At 49.9% G+C, this 17,972-nt stretch overlaps 1 protein-coding gene across 2 annotated transcripts; it reads right to left on the bottom strand.

Moving 5' to 3' along the window:
- Nucleotides 1-1,300: 1,300 nt before the first annotated feature.
- LOC128904440 (C-type lectin domain family 4 member E-like) lies at nucleotides 1,301-12,334 on the bottom strand. Of its 2 annotated transcripts, XM_054188773.1 has the most exons (7): nucleotides 12,135-12,334; nucleotides 11,769-11,925; nucleotides 10,733-10,828; nucleotides 5,210-5,302; nucleotides 2,963-3,111; nucleotides 2,614-2,744; nucleotides 1,301-2,318 (listed from the first exon to the last, which is right to left on the bottom strand). In XM_054188773.1, the coding sequence occupies exons 2-7, from the start codon at nucleotides 11,803-11,805 to the stop codon at nucleotides 2,159-2,161; spliced, it is 666 nt and encodes a 221-aa protein (XP_054044748.1). In that variant the 5' UTR covers nucleotides 11,806-11,925; nucleotides 12,135-12,334; the 3' UTR covers nucleotides 1,301-2,158. The 2 variants fall into 2 exon arrangements, with proteins under 2 accessions (XP_054044748.1, XP_054044749.1); XM_054188774.1 differs by lacking the exon at nucleotides 10,733-10,828 and having other exon boundaries at nucleotides 5,210-5,299.
- Nucleotides 12,335-17,972: the final 5,638 nt, after the last annotated feature.

Raw genomic sequence — 17,972 nt, 5'->3', positions numbered from 1 at the left:
TATCCTCAGACCTAAGTTCCTTTCCAAAGGAAAAGTTAATGTGCAAAGGAGTGGTGAGAATCCAGGCCTTGTTTTCACAGGCAGTTGGAATGTGACCAGAATGCCCACCTGAAAACAATGATTCAGACGCCATCATGAAATATGCTAATCTGATGCACTTTTTGTCCTTTCCACCCAGCCTCCTGGTTCAATATGCAGGGATTGTCCTCTGAAGCTTTCTGAAAGTGATATACCTAACTATATACCTTTACCTCTGCCTCTTGCTGTGACACCTGCTGCCTCCTGAACCAAGGCGGACTTGCGACATGATGCCTCTTTCTCATGTGTTGGAAAAAGGTACCTCTTTCAGATAAAGCCATATCAAAGAGGAATACCTTGAGAGGAAGGCTTTTGCATTCTTCTACATCCGTGCAAACACCTACTGTGTACAGAGTCCATCCCCGCCTAAACCCTGAGTGCTGCCATTGGGGTGCACTACTCGAGGCATTGGCTTTACTGAGAGACATGGCTGAAACTCTTGCTCGGAGCTTTACCGCTTGGCCTTCAACGGTGGCTGCGTAAAGCAGGGACAGGGATCAACTCCTCTGTCTACCTTCATTTGCTTTATTGTACAACTAATGTAAGAGAATGGCTTTGCACTTGTGTATGCATGTGTGTGCGTGTTTGCAGGGAGATGGGATCAGGAACTTCCCTTCAGCGATTCTGCAGACAAACCCAGTGTCATCTCCCAAGACCCCTCTTTTGTCAGGACATCTCAAGACAAACTTTGCATTCCAGATTTGAGGCAAGGAGGTCGTTTCTAGCAAGTTACGTTTTCTTGCAAACTGGTCTTCTGGTGTGAGTTTTGCTCTGCCCCATACCACATCCCAGCAGTCCGAACTGCAGCTGCCTCTAAAACCTCCTGTAAAACATTAGTCACTCTCTGCGTGTCTTATCTGCCCCCTTTTCTTCCTCAAAACCCTGCTGCTGTGGTTTCCAGAACTGAGTTGGGGTAAATCAAAAAGAGAAGTCCATTGCAATGTTTTCGTTTGCTGTCACGTTGGACTGCACAACAAAGTTTTCTCCACTGTGAAAAGACCCCAGTAACTTTAGAAAACGGGAGGCCAACATGTTGCAACAGCCAAGCTTTTGGTCCAATTGCTAAAACAGAAACGTGGTAAATGCATTGCTTCAGGTGGAAATAACATAAATTTGTGCTCCGATAGTTGATGAATAAAAGAAAAAAAAACCACCCAGAACTAATTTTTCGGGGTGTATTTTTATTTCCATCTGGAAACTCCCAGCTCTTCAGGGAGCATGGATATCATTGGTGAAAGGGGAAGAATATACAGACAGAGGTTTGGGGAATTTGAGGGAAGCAGAGCATTTGCTCAAGACTTTTGTGGGTCTGATTTGTGCCTGCTGTGTTGCTTCCCTCACAAGTGATTCTCCAAAAGGGTTCACAGCCTTTCTTACATGCTCTGCAGATGAATATTAGGTTGTTCCTGCCCCCAGCCAGTGCAGCGCATTCACAGTAACATCCTCACCTGGGGGTGCCAAACACACCGAAAAGTTAAAACCTCCATGCAGAGAGGCTGGGCTGGCAGGGGGCTGGGACTTGTCGCTCAAAAGACAGCCTCATACAAAGAGCTGAATTAACTTTTATTGGTATGGGGTGTTTTTAACTTATCAACACAGAATATGCTGAAGGAAGAAGGAAACATTAAAGATAAGCCATGAATCATTGTTGCCTTTAGGGATGGGCCAAGCACACTCCGCTGACTGCTCCAGTGATTTGTAGGACCGGTATCCTTCCATGAAACAGAGAGGGCCTTTTCCGCATCATTGAGATATCAAATGGACAAGGAGTCAGGGAAAGTACTGGAGGCTCAGGCCGCCCACCTGAGAAGGAGGAGAGTGAAAAGGGGCACAAGAGGTTATTGAAATCAGTCGGAGTGATTTCATCCAGGACTGGTCTCCATCTTGGAAAGAGATGCAGGGGCACAGGCTGGGAACTGAGGTCCTTCGGAGCTGGGATTCTGTGTCAGGCTTGCTCATCCTACTTTGCAAAGGAAAGCATTTGTGTGAGCTCAGGCCAGCTTTCCATTGTCTCCTTCATGAGCTGCCCTTTCTCAAGGACACTCCTTCAGGTCCTTCATCCAAAGTGGAGTTTCCTTCCTCAGACAAATTTGACTGCCAGTTCACAAATTCGATAGCAACTTGTAAAGCAAAGGATGTTGTTCCAGTTACTGTAAGTGTTCGGGTCTGTTTTTCCCTTGATGTGAATTCCAGCACATTTTTCTGCAAAGAGTAAATTGGGTTCACCAGGTTTCCAGAACCTGTAAAAGAAAGTTCCTCTATTGAGAATGCATTGGCATGCACGACAGCAGGAGTGAAGTCACCTAAACATTTGTGGAAGAGAACGGGCAAGATTATTGTAACAGAGATCAGGAGCTCTGGCAAGGCAAAGACTAGTCATGTTTTTGACTAGAAAACTAGTCAAGTTTTCTGACTTACAGTGCAGTTAGGGACAGAGACCCCTCTTTGACACATACCTCCTTAGAGAGTGTATTGGTCACTTGGACTGAGGGTTGTGAATAACAGGACCTTCCTCACTCTCCCCGGGATACTCACGTGGCTGACTTCTTATATGGAGTCTGATCCACCCACTGCCACTGCCCACTTTCATAAGCACTTAAGCCTATGTAGTATTTTTTTTCATAGGCGTTAGCAAACACTCCTTTCGCCAAGTTGAAGATAAATTCCTGGAAAAAGCACAACATCCATGAGGTGCAGGACTGAGCAGAGGGAGGTGGCAGGAGTTCCTGTGGGGTGGGACTGGTGGCAGAGGGGAGCCGGTGCCGAAGGGGTGCAGAAAGGACATCCCCCCTCCCCTGCAGGAGCAAGGAAGGGATCTGGGTCCCCTCCAGGGCCTGTCACTGTGTGTCTGGCTGCCCTTCCCCTCCCTCCGCCCTGCACCTACCTGCTCTGCTTTGCTGTTGATCACCACCAGCTGGGAGCCCATCCCAGTGCAGTTCTGCACACTCTCAGCCCAGGACATTTTATCAGTCGACAGATAATAGCAGCTTTTTTGAAAGCATTTCCAGCCATTTGGGCAGCACATCCAGCCCTCTGTGGGGGAAAAAATCCCGCTTTTGAACAAGATGTGCTGTCCTTCATCTTAGTGAGCTCAGTGTAGGGTCCCAGGTGCTCGGGGAGGGGTCGGAACCATGCCTTTAACCTAGACAGAGCTAAATGCTCTCTTCTGTGCTCCACAAGTAAAGCTGTCAACAGCCTGAGAGGCTCCTGTCACAAGGCCCCTGCCTGAAGCGCCTTTCCCTTTCTCTACCTGTTCTGCCATGTCCATGCAACCTCTGTTTGGTGAGACACAGTTTCTGCCTTACCCTTCCTGAGGAAGCGAGATGGGAAGTAGTTGGCTCGTGCTCCTCTGGGAACACTTCCATCAGAGAAATGTTGTCCAAGCGTTTAGCTCCTGACTCATGCAGACTGACAGACATGTACACTAAACTGCTCTGACAGTCTTGCGGACACCACAGGCAGTCCCTGCTGCCTAGGGAGGGCGGAAACCTAGCCAGATTTTCCTAGAGATCTGTCTTACAGCCAGAAAGTCACATGACAGATTAAACCCACAGATATATTCTCTCAAAGCATGAGGCTACATGCTTTAAGGCTACATACCTCTATCTAAGGTCTGAATATATTTTACCCTGAATATATTTCTGTATAGAATAGATCAGGCTGAAAAGTTCATCCAATAAGGTCAACAAACAAATACACCCTGGTCTGTATTGTTCCTACCTTAGATGCTTGCTCTGAATTACAGACCTCGTAGGGACTCTCGGGTTTCCCAGCCAGCAGCTCTTCAGGGGATTGCATGCAGTGACTGTGCCCCTGTCAAGCCAGTGCTTCAGCCCACTCACAGCAAACACACACGTCATATTCACACTGCAAGGTGGATCCAGGTAATCTCATGTCCTTCAAGAGATGCCTTCACAGCACAAAGTCTCTCATCCCATTCTTGGCACCAAATGGAGGGAATAGAGTCCAGTGAGTGGAACAGCTACCAAAACTTTCGTTAGCCTACTTGTGCTCTTATATATTACATCCACTCAAGGTACACCATTATGTACCTCTGTAGAGAGAGAGAGAGACCATGGCACTAGAGAGCACCAAACAATATGCAAAATCAAGTTCAAGCAGCCTGAGGAACTTGGAGCTCTCTGTCTCTGCGCTGCTCACCCTGATCTTTCGCTGAACTGCTGGAGGATGGCCTGTAGCCATCATGTGCTCTGTAAAACCCATTCCTAATTCCAGAGTGAAAGCTAAAGTTATCCCACATGACTAAGCAATGCTGGACAATTTCTCCTGAATTCTTAAGTGTGTTGTTTGGGAGAGGCTGTCTGCTGTTTGACGGGCCTGCTTGTGCCTCGTGGAGCTAGGCAGGGTTTTTTTACATGGAACAGTAAATCGAGCATGCGTAGAACACAGCCTGCCTGGCCTTCCATAGATGTCCACCACAAGAATAGGTGGACCATGCTTATTTTGTACCCGCAAACACCTTTTTATCATGGACTCTAAAGGGAGTATGAACAGCTAGCTCAGGTGTACTCGACGCGTATGGGTTAGCCCCTGTGCAAACTGCAGCCTGTTCCTGAACGCAGTGCACAAGTGAGAACGGATCTCTGAACTGAGTTTGGGAATTTGCACCGCAGGAATTCTAACTCTTGCCATTGCTGTGTGATTGCAGCCCAGCTCTCCAGCTACTCTACACTGCGCAAAAACATCCCCCTACCACTCCTACCTCTGTCCCTGGCACCGGCCCTGATGCTTGTGTGAACGGGCACTGAGCCAGCGCAGGGAGTGGAGCTGGATTGAATCAGCCCTTACAAAAGGATGAAGCACTTGCAGCTAGATTAGAGAACTGGATTAGCAGTTGAGGGGTTGTGTGAGGGCCAGTGAGAGGGGAAGAGTGATCAAAGGTAGATCTGGAACAACCCACCCTCTTCCACTGGCCCAGAACATGTTTTCATAGCATCCTAAGTAAAATTGTGCAGTATGGCATTTTCTTTCCGCAATTCTCCATCTTCCTTCCTTAAAACAATCCATCTCTGGCTGACAATCACATTCCCAATCCGAGAGGCTGACTGGCACCAGAATAAATTCTGGTGAGGCTCTTAGTGTTGCTTATGAGGCTCTTAGAATCACTTACTTTTGCTTGCAGATACGTTGGGGACGCAGCGCCATTCTGTGGCATTCTGGAGCAGAATCTTGTACTGGCCAGAGCTTCCATGAAGGAAAACTACTGGGAAGAGAGGAGAGAGAAGGCAAGTGCTACTGTCCTATCCTCCACCTTCTGACTTAGAGCCCCCACAGAGACTCTGTTACGTTAATAAGCTCTGAAATCTGTATTGAAAACGGAGATGAGAAACAGCAGGCTGCTGCTCCCACTACTTGTCACTCCTGCCTTTGAACAGGCATTAAACAGACGAGCTCCTCTCGCCTTTGCTGGCTGACTCATTTTCCCAGCTGACAAAGCCAGCTTAGATGTCCTTTGACGATGGGGTCAGGAAAGGGCCAAAGAAGTCATGGGATAAGCTTAATAAAGGTGGAATATTAATGTGCATTCCCTCTTAATCTTCCTGGGCATTGCAGTTTTAGAGCACCGTTTTTACTTTTATCAAGAAGGTAAAAGTGATAAAGTTCCTTTATCGTTTCACCAAGTGGAAGAGAAACTCCTGGGAAAAGCACGCTGTCCATGAGGACCAGTTCGCTGTGCGCTGGGCAGACAAGCAGCGAGTGGGCGTTGCCTGGGTGTGACCCAGGGAACCACCCGGGAGCACCAGGACAAGCATGTACTTCCTGGGCTGGAGAAGAGGGCGGCCAAACGGGGAGTGATACACCAGCCCAATCACAGCAGTCTGCACGGCAGTTCGTGCAGGATAGAGCTGAAAGACTGCCGACCCGGCCAGGCAGCAATGGTAACTACTCGCAAGAAGACTGTGGCATCCATGAGCTCCACAACCACCAGGTCTGATGCAGCCTCTCAGATGGAGCTCCTGTGGGAACCTGCTGCCACCCAGACATCGGGCTGTAGGTCGTGCCCTGCTCTCACGCAGGTGTCGGATGGCAGTGATGGGCACACCTGTGGGAGAGGTGCCCAGGTAGAGGATCTCCTCCGATCAGTGATGGAGCTCAGGGAGGAGGTACGTAGGTTGAGGAGCATCAGGGAATGCGAAAGGGAGGTAGATTCTTGGAGTAGAATCCTGCATCCCACGACAGAAACCCAGCAGGCAGACAGAACCCCTGCAACAGAGAACTCCCTGTCCTCTCTCACCTCAACTGAAGGTGGTGACCTGGAGGACAGGGGCCAATGGCAGGAAGTTCCTGCACGGCGCAACAGGCGCCGCACTCGAGACTGCCTGGCGAGTACGCCATCTTCCCAGGTGCTATTATTTAACAGGTACAGTGCTCTGCAGAGGAACCTGGATGATGACGAGCACGATAATTCTCCTACCTTGGAGGCGTCAGCGAGGCCTAGTCAGACCTCCCTCTGTATCAAAACCTCTGCGGTAAAGAAGAAAAGACGGGTCCTTGTCATAGGTGACTCCCTGCTGAAGGGAGCGGAAGGCCCAATGTGCAGGCCGGAGCCGGTACATAGGGAGGTCTGCTGCCTCCCTGGGGCCTGGGTCGAGGACGTGAAGAGGATGCTTCCTTCCCTGGTACGGCCCTCGGACTACTACCCACTTTTGCTCTTTCAGGTAGGCAGCGACGAGGTAACAAGAAGTCCAAGGGCAATGAAGAAAGATTTCAAGACCCTGGGACGCCTGGTCAAGGGATCGGGAGCGCAAGTTGTGTTCTCGCCTATCCCCCAGTTGTGGGGAATGACGAGGGGGTAAATAGGAGGAGCCAGCGGATCAACGCCTGGCTCCGAGCCTGGTGCTGCCGGCAGGACTTTGGGTTCTTTGATCATGGCCCGATCTACAAAACGCCTGGCCTGCTGGTAACAGGCGGGAAAACCCTGACTTCCAGGGGAAAAAGGGTTCTAGGAAAAGAGTTATCAGGGCTCATTGATAGGGCTTTAAACTAGATTTGAAGGGGGGTGGGGACGGTACTGGGCTTGCTGGTGAGGTGCCAGGGCGTAGTTGCTCAGCGCTCATAGGCCAGTGTGCCAGTATTTCTGAAAGCCAGAAGGCACACCACATCTCAAGGGTCAAAACTACACACACGACTCCCTCTCTGAAATGCTTATACACCATTGCACGCAGCATGGGGAATAAGCAGGAGGAGCTGGAGATCTGTGTGCGGTTGCAGGGCCACGATCTCATGGCAGCTACTGAGACATGGTGGGACAGCTCGCTTGACTGGAATGCTGTCATGGATGGCTATGTCCTTTTCAGGAAAGACAGACCAGCGAGGCATGGTGGTGGAATTGCACCCTATGTGAGAGAGAATTTGAATGCATCGAGCTCTCACTAGGGGCAGATGATGAGAGGGTCGAGAGTTTATGGGTAAGGATTAAGGGGCAGGCAAATATGAGGGACACTGTTGTGGGTGTTTATTAGAGGCCACCTGATCAGGATGGGGAAGCCGATGAGGCTTTCTACAGACAGCTAAAGGTAGCCTCGCAATCGCAGGCCTTGGTTCTAATGGGGGACTTCAGTCACCCCGATATCTGCTGGGAAGGCTACACAGCCAGGCACGAACAGTCCAGGAGGCTTCTCCAGTGCATTGATGGTAATTTTTTGACACAGGTGGTGCAGGAGCCAACAAGGAGAGGAGCACTCCTGGACCTGGTACTGACAAACACAGAGGGACTGGTGGAGGACATTAAGGTTGGGGGCACCCTAGGTTGTAGTGATCATGAAATTATAGAGTTCAGGATCATGGGGACTATACACAAAACAACAAGATGTAAAATTACAACCTTGGATTTCAGGAGGGCTAACTTTGACCTCTTCAAGAAACTGCTTGGAGAGATCCCGTGGGCTAGGGCTCTGGAAGGCAAAGGGGCTCAAGAAAGCTGGTTGGTATTCAAAGACCACTTCCTCCAAGCTCAGGATCGGTGCATCCCTAAGAGAAAGAAATCAGCCAAGGGATGCAGGAGACCTGCATGGTTGAACAGGGAGCTTCTGAAAAAGCTCTAGTGGAAGAAGGAAGTCTACAATAAGTGGAAGAAGGGACTGACCCCTTGGGAGGATTACAAGAATGTTGCCAGAGCGTGCAGGGATGAAACAAGGAAAGCCAAGGCTGCCCTGGAATTAAACCTGGCTAGGGATGTCAAGGTCAACAGGAAGGGCTTCTACAAGTATATTGGAAGCAAAAGGAAGACCAGAGAAGTTGTGGGCCCACTGTTGAATGAGACAGGAGCCATGAGAAGGCGGAGTTACTGAATGCCTTCTTTGCTTCAGACTTTACTGCTCGGCCCAGCCCTCAGGAGTCCCAGGCACTGGGGGAAGTAACGGGGAAAGAAGACTTCCCTGGGTTGAGGAGGATCGAGTGAGGGATCAATTAGATATTCACAAGTCCATGGGCACCGATGGGATGCACTCGAGAGTGCTGAGAGAGCTGGCGGAAGTCATTGCTGGGCCACTCTCCATCACCTTTGAAAGGTCTTGGAGAACAGGAGAGGTGCCTGAGGACTGGAGGAAAGCCAGTGTCACTCCAGTCTTCAGAAAAGGCAAGAAGGAGGAGCCGGGGAACTACAGGCCAGTCAGCCTCACCTCCACCCCTGGAAAGATGATGGAACAGCTCGTTCTGGGCTTCATCTCAAGGCATGTGGAGGAAAAGAAAGCTATCAGAAGTACTCAACATGGATTCACCAAGGGGAAATCATGTCTGACTAATCTGATAGCCTTCTGTGATGGCATGACTGGATGGATAGATGACGGGAGGGCGGTAGATGTGGTCTACCTTGACTTAAGCAAGGCGTTTGACACGGTCTCCCACAGCATCCTCATAGGGAAGCTTAGGAAGAGTGAGCTTGATGAATGGACAGTAAGGTGGGTAGATAACTGGTTGAAAGACAGAGCTCAGAGGGTCGTGATTAGGGGCACAGATTCTAGTTGGAGGTCAGTGACGAGTGGTGTTCCCCAGGGGTCAGTACTGGGTCCAATCCTCTTCAATATATTCATCAATGACCTGGATGAGGGGATAGAGTGCATCCTCAGCAAGTTCGCCGATGACACAAAGCTGGGGTGGGGTGGCTGACACACCGGAAGGCTCTGCCGCCATACAGAGAGACCTGGACAGGCTGGAGAGATGGGCAAAGAGGAACCTTATGAAATTCAACAAGGGCAAGTGTAGGGTGCTGCACCTGGGGACGAATAACCCCATGCACCAGTACAGGTTGGGGGCTGACCTGCTGAAGAGCAGCTCATCTGAAAGAGACCTGGGAGTCCTGGTGGACAACAGGATGACCATGACCCAGCAATGTGCCCTTGTGGCCAAGAAGGCCAATGGCATCCTGGGGTGCATCAAGAAGAGTGTGGCCAGCAGGTCGAAGGAGGTCATCCTCCCCCTCTACTCTGCCTTGCTGAGGCTGCACCTGAGTACTGTGTCCAGTTCTGGGCTCCTCGGTTCAAGAAGAACAGGGAACTGCTGGAGAGGGTGCAGCAGAGACCTACCAAGATGATTAGGGGACTGGACCACCTCTCTTGTGAAGAAAGGCTGAGGGATTTGGGTCTCTTCAGTCTGGAAAAAAGACGGCTGAGGGGGGACCTTATCAACACTTATAAATACTTAAAGGGTGGGTGTCAGGAGGATGGGGCCAGAATCTTTTCAGTGGTGCCGGGGGACAGGACAGGAGGTGATGGGCACAAACTTGAACATAGGAAGTTCCACCTAAACATGAGGAGGAACTTCTTTACCCTGAGGGTGGCAGAGCACTGGAACAGGCTGCCCAGAGAGGTGGTGGAGTCTCCAACTCTGGAGACATTCAAAACCAGCCTGGACGTGTTCCTGTGCAACCTGCTCTAGGTGACCCTGCTCTGGCAGGGGGGTTGGACTAGATGATCTCCAGAGGTCCCTTCCAACCCTGTGATTCTATGATTCTATGACTGAGCAGAGGCAGGTGGCAGGATAAATTTCCTTGTAACTTTTACCTTTATCAAGAACTGTTTAGTGTTGAGGCTTCACCCGAGGGAGTTAAGAAGAAGCACAGAAGGGTCATGAGAGAGCAATATGATACTCCAGGACAGCACAAGCAAAGGATTTCCCTTTTGGTCGGTCCGGGCACTGTGGCTGGAGAACTCTGTTGGATTGACCCCCACCCTGCTAAAATATGGGCAGCCCTGGTGCCAGTGTTTCCAAGGCGATCACACTCGCACCTTGGCTCCAACATTGTCACAGGGAGCTCTGAGAGAGGTCAGGAGAACCAACATCCAACAGCCAGCCTTCAGGGAACCTACTTAGATGCTCTCTGATACTAAAGACACTTCTCAGCTCTTGGTGGGAGGGGAGAAACTAACTGGTTTCATCCAGGACCGGCTTTATTCAGGCAGGTGGGAAAGTGAGAGGAACAGTGCCAAGGCCCTGCCAGGGAACAAACCTTAACTGTGGAAGGGACCCTAGCCCTGACTAAGAGGACAGAGCAGGGAGAGGGGCAGCAGAACCGGCTGTTTCAGTGAAGGGCATTCACCTGCTGGCAGAGAGCCTAGGATATTGTCTTTCCACCTGACACAAGGCAGTCAACCACTCCCTTCATCCTGGGGAATGAAGAGATCCTGGAACCCACCGAGGCAGATGATTACAAAGGCAGTTTTGATGGCAAGGACAGAAACAAGGAAGACCCAGGGGTTCAGCCAGGAGCAGCTTCTCTCTTCTGCTGGGGCTGAAAAACACAAGGCAAGAATGGGAATCCTCCAGCCCAGAGTCGGGGGCAGGACAGCCCAGGTGGCTCCAGACCCCAACAACCTGCTGGGACCCTTATTCCAAGGACTGGGGAGCCCCACAGGTGCTGTAACCAGGTCCTGCTGCAACCAGGTCCTGCTGCCTGTCACTAGCAGTAGTTCAGATGGGCAGGGTAGGGGGCTGCCCTGGAGCTGCTCTTTTATTTCACTTTTTGTCACAAGCCTTGCCTGTACTCTTCCCAAACTGCACTCCTCCGTTCTTTGTCCTGTCACACCGCCTTTCTCCCCAACACGTCTTCCTTGCTGCCCTCCCCTGTCTTTTTGCCTTCCCCTGTCTCCCACTGAATGCTCTTACTGTACCTCTCTTCTCTTCATCTCTCTTTAAATCTCCTTTCTCTCAGCTGCCTTTATTTTGGCTCTATTCCCCGCGACCTTTTATTCAGTAGTGTACAGTTACTCAAAGGAGTGACCGTCCAGCTCAGTGTTTGCAGAGGCAGATGCGCAGAAAATATTGTTCCCACAGGGAGAATGGGCACTGTCTTGGAGAGCCCTCACTTGGTTCTCCTTAGAGACACCAGAGGTGGGAGCAGTGACTTGTGCTTAGCTTGGTGCAGGTAGTTTTACCTGGACAACGACAGTAGGACACCACTCTTCAGTCTCATTGTTTACAGAAGAAGCACTGAAGAGGATGGCAGGCCATAGTCTGCCTGGACTTTTATTCCCCGCGGCTCTGGGAAAAAGGTCATTCTCCCCGCCCTGGCACTCCCCAGTTCCCTCATCTGTTGCTTTGCTCTTGTCCTGTGCCCCTTCTCCTGGTATGAGGCCAGCCACTGCCCCATGCCATTGTCTATCCCAGCCCTGTATTTTCCCCCACCCGCTCCTTCTTCTACAGGACAAGAGAAAGGAAGGTGGTGTGGTTACCTGCAGTTCCAGGGCTGACTCTCCCTCGGCGATTCATTATCTCTGCCACAGTATCACTCTTCCCCACCAAGAGTCCACGTTACCGATATGGCCACGAATACAAGCTTTGTCTTGCACAGGAGACTGCGCTAGGGCAGCTCACACACTGCTGTCTGATCTGGGGTGCAGAAAATGCCATATCCTGGGTGTTGCCCACAACACATGGAGATGGGGGAATTTTCATAATTTCTCTATCAGGGCATTTCACAAGATAGTCGTTGCAACACAGAAACTCACAGATGCAAATTAAAAACAGATGAAGAGTAGTATCACTCTAAACCAAACAACCTCCTGCTGCACGTATTCAAGCAGTTTCACTGCTCTTACCTTTTTGGTGTTTGCTCTTCCCTGGTGAGTGAGTATGTAGGTGAAAACATCTATGCTGTTGGTATTTGCTGGCAGAGGATTAAACCACTCACGACGTCCTGCAAAGGCGAGTCAGGAAACAACAGGAAAGTGTATCTGTGACTCAGTCTGGGCAAGTCTCCATGTGAAGCTTGAGCCCAGTAACTCAGAGCAGAACTAAGAACTGTTCTTAACTAATTACCCAGGAAAAGAGGATGGAGCTTTGAGTGGAGGCATTGCTTGTGTGCTGTCCTTATGGAGCTCAAGGTGAGAAGGTTCACTAGACGGTGACAGAATCCCTGTGCATTACAGATCATGAAGTTTTACTCGGTCACAACTACAAAAGGCGCAGCCAGACATGGTGCTTCTAGCACTGCTCAAGGCGGCTTGATTCAAAACCCTGCAGGATAAAGTGTCCCAAAGGATAGCCCTAGGGATAAAAAGTCTCTACTAGATCTCACTGTGCTCTGAATGGACTTGGGTGGGTATGCAGCCTTTGCTCTTCTGTCTTCCAACAGCTAGTTTCTCCCTGTGAAGAGGCGTGCACGGATGGACTGAGGAAGGAATGGATAGCTAACAATAGCACAAGCACATTGGTTGAAGATTCAAAATACCAGCACACAAAGCTGGCTACGAATGAGGACAAGCCTAAATTGTGTGCAGAAAATATCCTCTGAGTATGTTTCTTCATGCACAACAGGCTGCAGGCAGGGTTGAACCATCCAACTCTGTTGCATTGGAAAGATGGTCCACACATGATTGCTGGTATTGTCATAGAAGGTACCACAGAATCCCAGAATGGTAGGGGCTGGAAAGGACCTCTGGAGATCATCTAGTCCAACCCCCCTGCCAGAGCAGTTTCACCTACAGCAGGTTGCACAGGAATGCGTCCAGGCGGGTTTTGAACACCTTCAGAGAAGGAGACTCCACCACCCCTCTGGGCAGCTTGTTCCAGTGCTCTGCCACCCTCAAAGTAAAGAAGTTTTTCCTCATGTTGAGATGGAATTTCCTGTGTTCCAGCTTGTGCCTGTTACCTCTTGTCCTGTTGCTGGGCACCACTGAAAAGAGTCTGATGCCATCCTCTTGACACCCACCCTTTAGATATTTATAAGCATTGATGAGGTCCCCTTTCAGTCTTCTCTTTTCCAGGCTGAACAGACCCAGGTCTTTCAGCCTTTCCTCATAAGAGAGGTGCTCCATTCCCTTCATCATCTTTGTAGACTTCCACTGGACTCTCTCCTGTAGGTCTTCGTCCTTCTTGAACTGGGGAGCCCAGAACTGGACACAGTACTCCCGATGTGGCCTCACCAGGGCAGAGTAGAGGGGGAGGATGACCTCCCTCGACCTGCTGGCCACTCTCTTTTTAATGCACCCCAGGAGACCATTGGCTTTCTTGGCCACAAGGGCACATTGCTGGGTCATGGTCAACTTGTTGTCCACCAGACTTCCATGTCTCTTTCTACAGAGCTGCTTTCCAGCAGGTCAGCCCCTAACCTGTACTGGTGCATGGGGTTATTCGTCCCCAGGTGCAGCACCCTACACTTGCCCTTGTTGAACTTCACTACGTTCCTCTTCGCCCATCTCTCCAGCCTGTCCAGGTCTCTCTGTATGGCGGCACAGCCTTCTGGTGTGTCAGCCACCCCTCCCTGTTTTGTATCATCAGCAAACTTGCAGAGGGTACACTCTGTCCTGTCATCCAGGTCGTTGATGAATGTATTGAACAAGACTGGACCCAGTACTGACCCCTGGGGAACACCGCTAGTTACAGGCCTCCAACTGGACTATGCACCGCTGATCACAACCCTCTGAGCTCTGCTGTTCAGCCAGTTCTCAATCCACCTCACTGTCCACTCATCTAAACCACACTTCCTAAGCTTACGTATGAGGATGTTATGGGAGACTGTGTCAAAAGCCTTGCTGAAGTCAAGGTAGGCAACGTCCGCTGCTCTCCCCTCGTGTACTCAGCCCGTCGCTCCATCATAGAAGGCTATCAGATTGGTCAAACGTGATTTCCCCTTGGTGAATCCATGTTGACCACTCCTGATAACCTTCTTTTCCTCTACATGCTTGGAGATGACATCCAGGATGAGCTGTTCCATCACCTTTCCAGGGATGAAGGTGGGGCTGACCGGCCTGCAGTTTCCCAGGTCCTCCTTCTTGCCCTTTTTGAAGACTGGAGTGACATTGGCTTTCCTCCAGCCCTCAGGCACCTCTCCTGTTCTCCATGACCTTTCAGAGATGATGGAGAGCGTCTTTGCAATAACATCTGCCAGCTCCCTCACCACTCATGGGTGCATCCCATCAGGACCCATGGACTTGTGGATATCCAGTTTACTTAATTGATCTCTAACCTGATCCTCCTCAATCAAGGGAGAGTCTTGCTTACTGCAGGCTCTCACTCTTACCTCCAGGGTCTGGGATTCCTGAGGGCCGGCCTTAGCAGTAAAGTCTGAAGCAAAGAAGGCATTCAGTAACTCCGCCTTCTCTGCCTCTTCCATCACCAGGGATTCTACCGCAGTCAGCAGCAGGCCCACATTTTCCCTAGTCTTCCTTTTACTACTGATGTATTTGAAGAAGCCCTTCTTATTGTCCTTGACATCCCTTGCCAGATTTAATTGCAAGTGGGCCCTAGCCTTCCTCATTGCATCCCTGCATGCTCTGACAACGTTCCTGTACTCTTCCCAAGTGACCGGTCCCTGTTTCCACATTCTGTAAAATTCCTTCTTCCACCTGAGTTTTTTTCAGAACCTCCTTGGTCATCCACGCAGGTTTCCTGCCACCTTTGTCTGATTTCTTGCTCCTAGGGATGCACCAATCTTGAGCTTGGAGGAAGTGGTACTTAAATATTAACCAGCTCTCTTGTATCCCCCTTCCTTCTAGAGCCTTAGCCCATGGGATTCCTCCCAAGTACTCCCTCCAAAGACCCAAGTAGGTCTTTGGAGACGCCAAAGTTAGCTTTCCTGAAATCCAGGGTTGTAATTCTACTTTTTGCCCTGCTTCTTCGATGCAGGATCCTGAACTCCACCATTTCATGGTCACTGCAGCCAAGGCTACCCCCAACCTTCACATCCCCAACTAGTTCTTCTTGGTTTGTTAGCACAAGGTCCAGCAGCGCATCTCTCCTTGTTGGTTCCTCCAACACCTGTGTCAAGAAGTTATCGCCAGTGCTGGGCAGAATTGTCCTGGACTGTGTGTGCCTGGCTGTGTTGTCTTTCCAGCAAAAGTCAGGGTAATTGAAGCCCTCCATGAGAACCAGGGTCTGTGATTGTGAGGCTATTTCCGGCTGTCTGTAGAAGGCCTCATCGACTTCCTCTTCCTGATTCGTTGGTCTGTAGTAAACACCCACAACAGTGTCTCCCATATTAGCCTGCCCCTTAATTATTACCCATAAGCTCTCAACACATTCTTCGTCCACCCCTAGGCAGAGCTCAATACACTCCAGTTGCTCTCGCGAATAGAGAGCAACTCCACCACCATGCCCCCGCTGGCCTGTCTTTCCAAAAAGCACGTCGCCATCCGTGACAGCATTCCAGTCATGAGCTATCCCACCATGTCTCTGTAATTGCAATGAGATCATGGCCCTGGGACCGCACACAGATCTCCAGTTCTCCCTGTTTATTCCCCATGCTGCATGCATCGGTGTACAGCCATTCCTGAGAGGTAGTCGAGCGTGCGGGTGTCCCTAGAGGGGAGCAAGAGGATCCACCACAGCCATTCACACCCCTGAGGTGGTTAACCTTCTGGATCTCACCTTAGGAGTCAGCTAAGGAACATTCGTCACTGCTCTGGTTGGCTGCTAGAAGGCACTAGCTACTGGATTCACAGTACAGTGAGAGATTCTCAAGTGGCGTTTTAAAAAGTTCCCAGCCATCATGCTGGAGAGCAGAACTGAATTGCACCACTATGTCCAAAAATGAGAAGGCATTGTACTTGTTATTGCTTTAAAATTTACTTGCTTTTGCGCATATGGGAAGGGAGCTGCCTTCGGCTGGTCAGTATGGAGAACGCAGAGGGTCCAAAACCGTCAGAATGAAAAAGTGCTCATGGCTTTAAATCTAATTGGGATGGATCTAAGCAGTTTAACGATTTATTCGTGACATGTAATTAACTGACAAACCATGACCTGTATATCGAGGATCAGTATCAGCAGTCCAACAGATAAAGCACAATACCAGACACAAAACATTAATAAACACCTACAAATTTCTAAACACCTTTATGTAACTGATCCCCAAAAGCTCTAACTCCCAGATAGACACACATTCATGTGATTACTTGTGCAACACACGCTCACCACAGGCAGTGCAGGCTGCAAGAACACATCCCCTTTTCTGGTAGCAGGCGTTCCCCTATTCTCACACACTTCCTGCTGGAGATGGAGGGTTCATGTGTAGCCACTTCCTACAGTCTGCTAACCCGCAGGCCGGTGGGAAAGCACAAGGTCACGTATGCACACTGCAGTTGTGGGTCTGTGCATGTTGGACCCCTTACTGCGAGGAACGCAGGCTAGCCACAGTATCCAACAGGAAGGATGCTCTGTTACAGACAGAGGTTGCAAAATTGCAAAGCAACTTCAAGCCAGGTTTTGACTGACACTTCCTTCCCACTTCTCCCTCTTCTCTCTGATAAAAATGTCCTGCTTCTTCTAAACGTTGTTTTCAGACTGACTCTGTCTCAAAAGCCTTTAATTCTCTGGTTACTGTTAAGCTGGTGGTCATGTTCTTCTTCAACAATAGCGGGTTTGGGGTAAATGCCCTCTCAGGTATTTTCGGGTATTCAATTCACACAACTGTTTACAGTCACATTCCTATTTTATCAGTTGTTGCTATCCAGGCCGTTTGACCAAGACGAAGGTCTGTGCAAGTACCCTCACATGCATTCACTTCGGTGTCTGCAGAGGGTCTAAAGCAGAGGGACAGCAAACAGCTTTCTTTTCAGCATTACAAACCAAGCCGCTCTTCCCAGCAAATCAATAGCTGACCGCACAACATTCAGGTGACTGACAGCCCTACCCCACTCCGGGATAAAGGGTCTCAAAGTGCTGACGGTAGCCAAACTCTGCTCTGGCCTGCACAGAAACTCTTGGTGCCAGGCAGCTGGGACCAATGACGGAAGAGGTTTCCTCCTCAGCGGAAGGCTCTGGAGCCATCACAAATATCTTGCATTTCCAAAATGGCAGGAACTTATTTCTCTTTCCTGCTCCATAAACACCAGCAGCATGCTTGGGGAGAGCATGTATCAATGACCTCAGTCTTCCTGTACGTCTTTCCACAGTTCTATCAGTAGAGATTCTCATCTGGTTTTTGCCTGCTGCACAGGTGACCTTCGGTTATTTCAATTCACCAATATATGTGTCAGATCGTTGTGCCGGGAGAACAGGGTGGCGCCCGGCAGTGCAGAATTGCTAGGGACTCCTGCCCCTGCATTACTGGAGACAGTGGTACTTGATTGTAGCAAGTGCATTCCTAGAAGAAGCACTGGAGAACCTTGAATCTACTTTCACAGACCTCTGCAGTATCAACAAGCATGGCATGGGTACAGACAAAATCAACAGGACATGAACTAAGGAAAATATTGCACTTAGTGTCTTGCAGGTCTAAGGTTGCAGGAGAAGACACAGAATACAATTTCCCTCAGTGGTACTCGGGATCTGAGAAGCTGAAAGTCGGAAGCTGGAAGATAAAACCTCATTATCTTTTCTGCAAAATTATACCCCACAAGAACTTAGTTGCAGCTCCTAATTAAGAGGTGGAAACGCAGCAAACCACATGTTGTGAGTGCCGAAGGTGCCTGGTTTTAGAAGCAACCAGCAACCTGCAG

This window comes from Rissa tridactyla, chromosome 1, assembly GCF_028500815.1.
Source record: "Rissa tridactyla isolate bRisTri1 chromosome 1, bRisTri1.patW.cur.20221130, whole genome shotgun sequence".
In the NCBI taxonomy this organism is placed as follows: Eukaryota; Metazoa; Chordata; class Aves; order Charadriiformes; family Laridae; genus Rissa; species Rissa tridactyla.
The sequence above is the reverse complement of the archived record's forward strand: the minus strand, read 5'-3'. Positions and strand labels throughout refer to the sequence as shown.

Bases quoted from the DNA above. Each gene is read 5' to 3' on its own strand.
- LOC128904440 (XM_054188773.1), bottom strand. From the start codon at position 11,805: ATGAATCGCCGAGGGAGAGTCAGCCCTGGAACTGCAG. The intron at 2,745-2,962 runs GTAGGTGCAGGG...TGCTTTTTCCAG, and splicing joins TCAACAGCAAAGCAGAGCAG to GAATTTATCTTCAACTTGGC. The intron at 2,319-2,613 runs GTGAGTATCCCG...TTTCTTTTACAG, and splicing joins CCATATAAGAAGTCAGCCAC to GTTCTGGAAACCTGGTGAAC.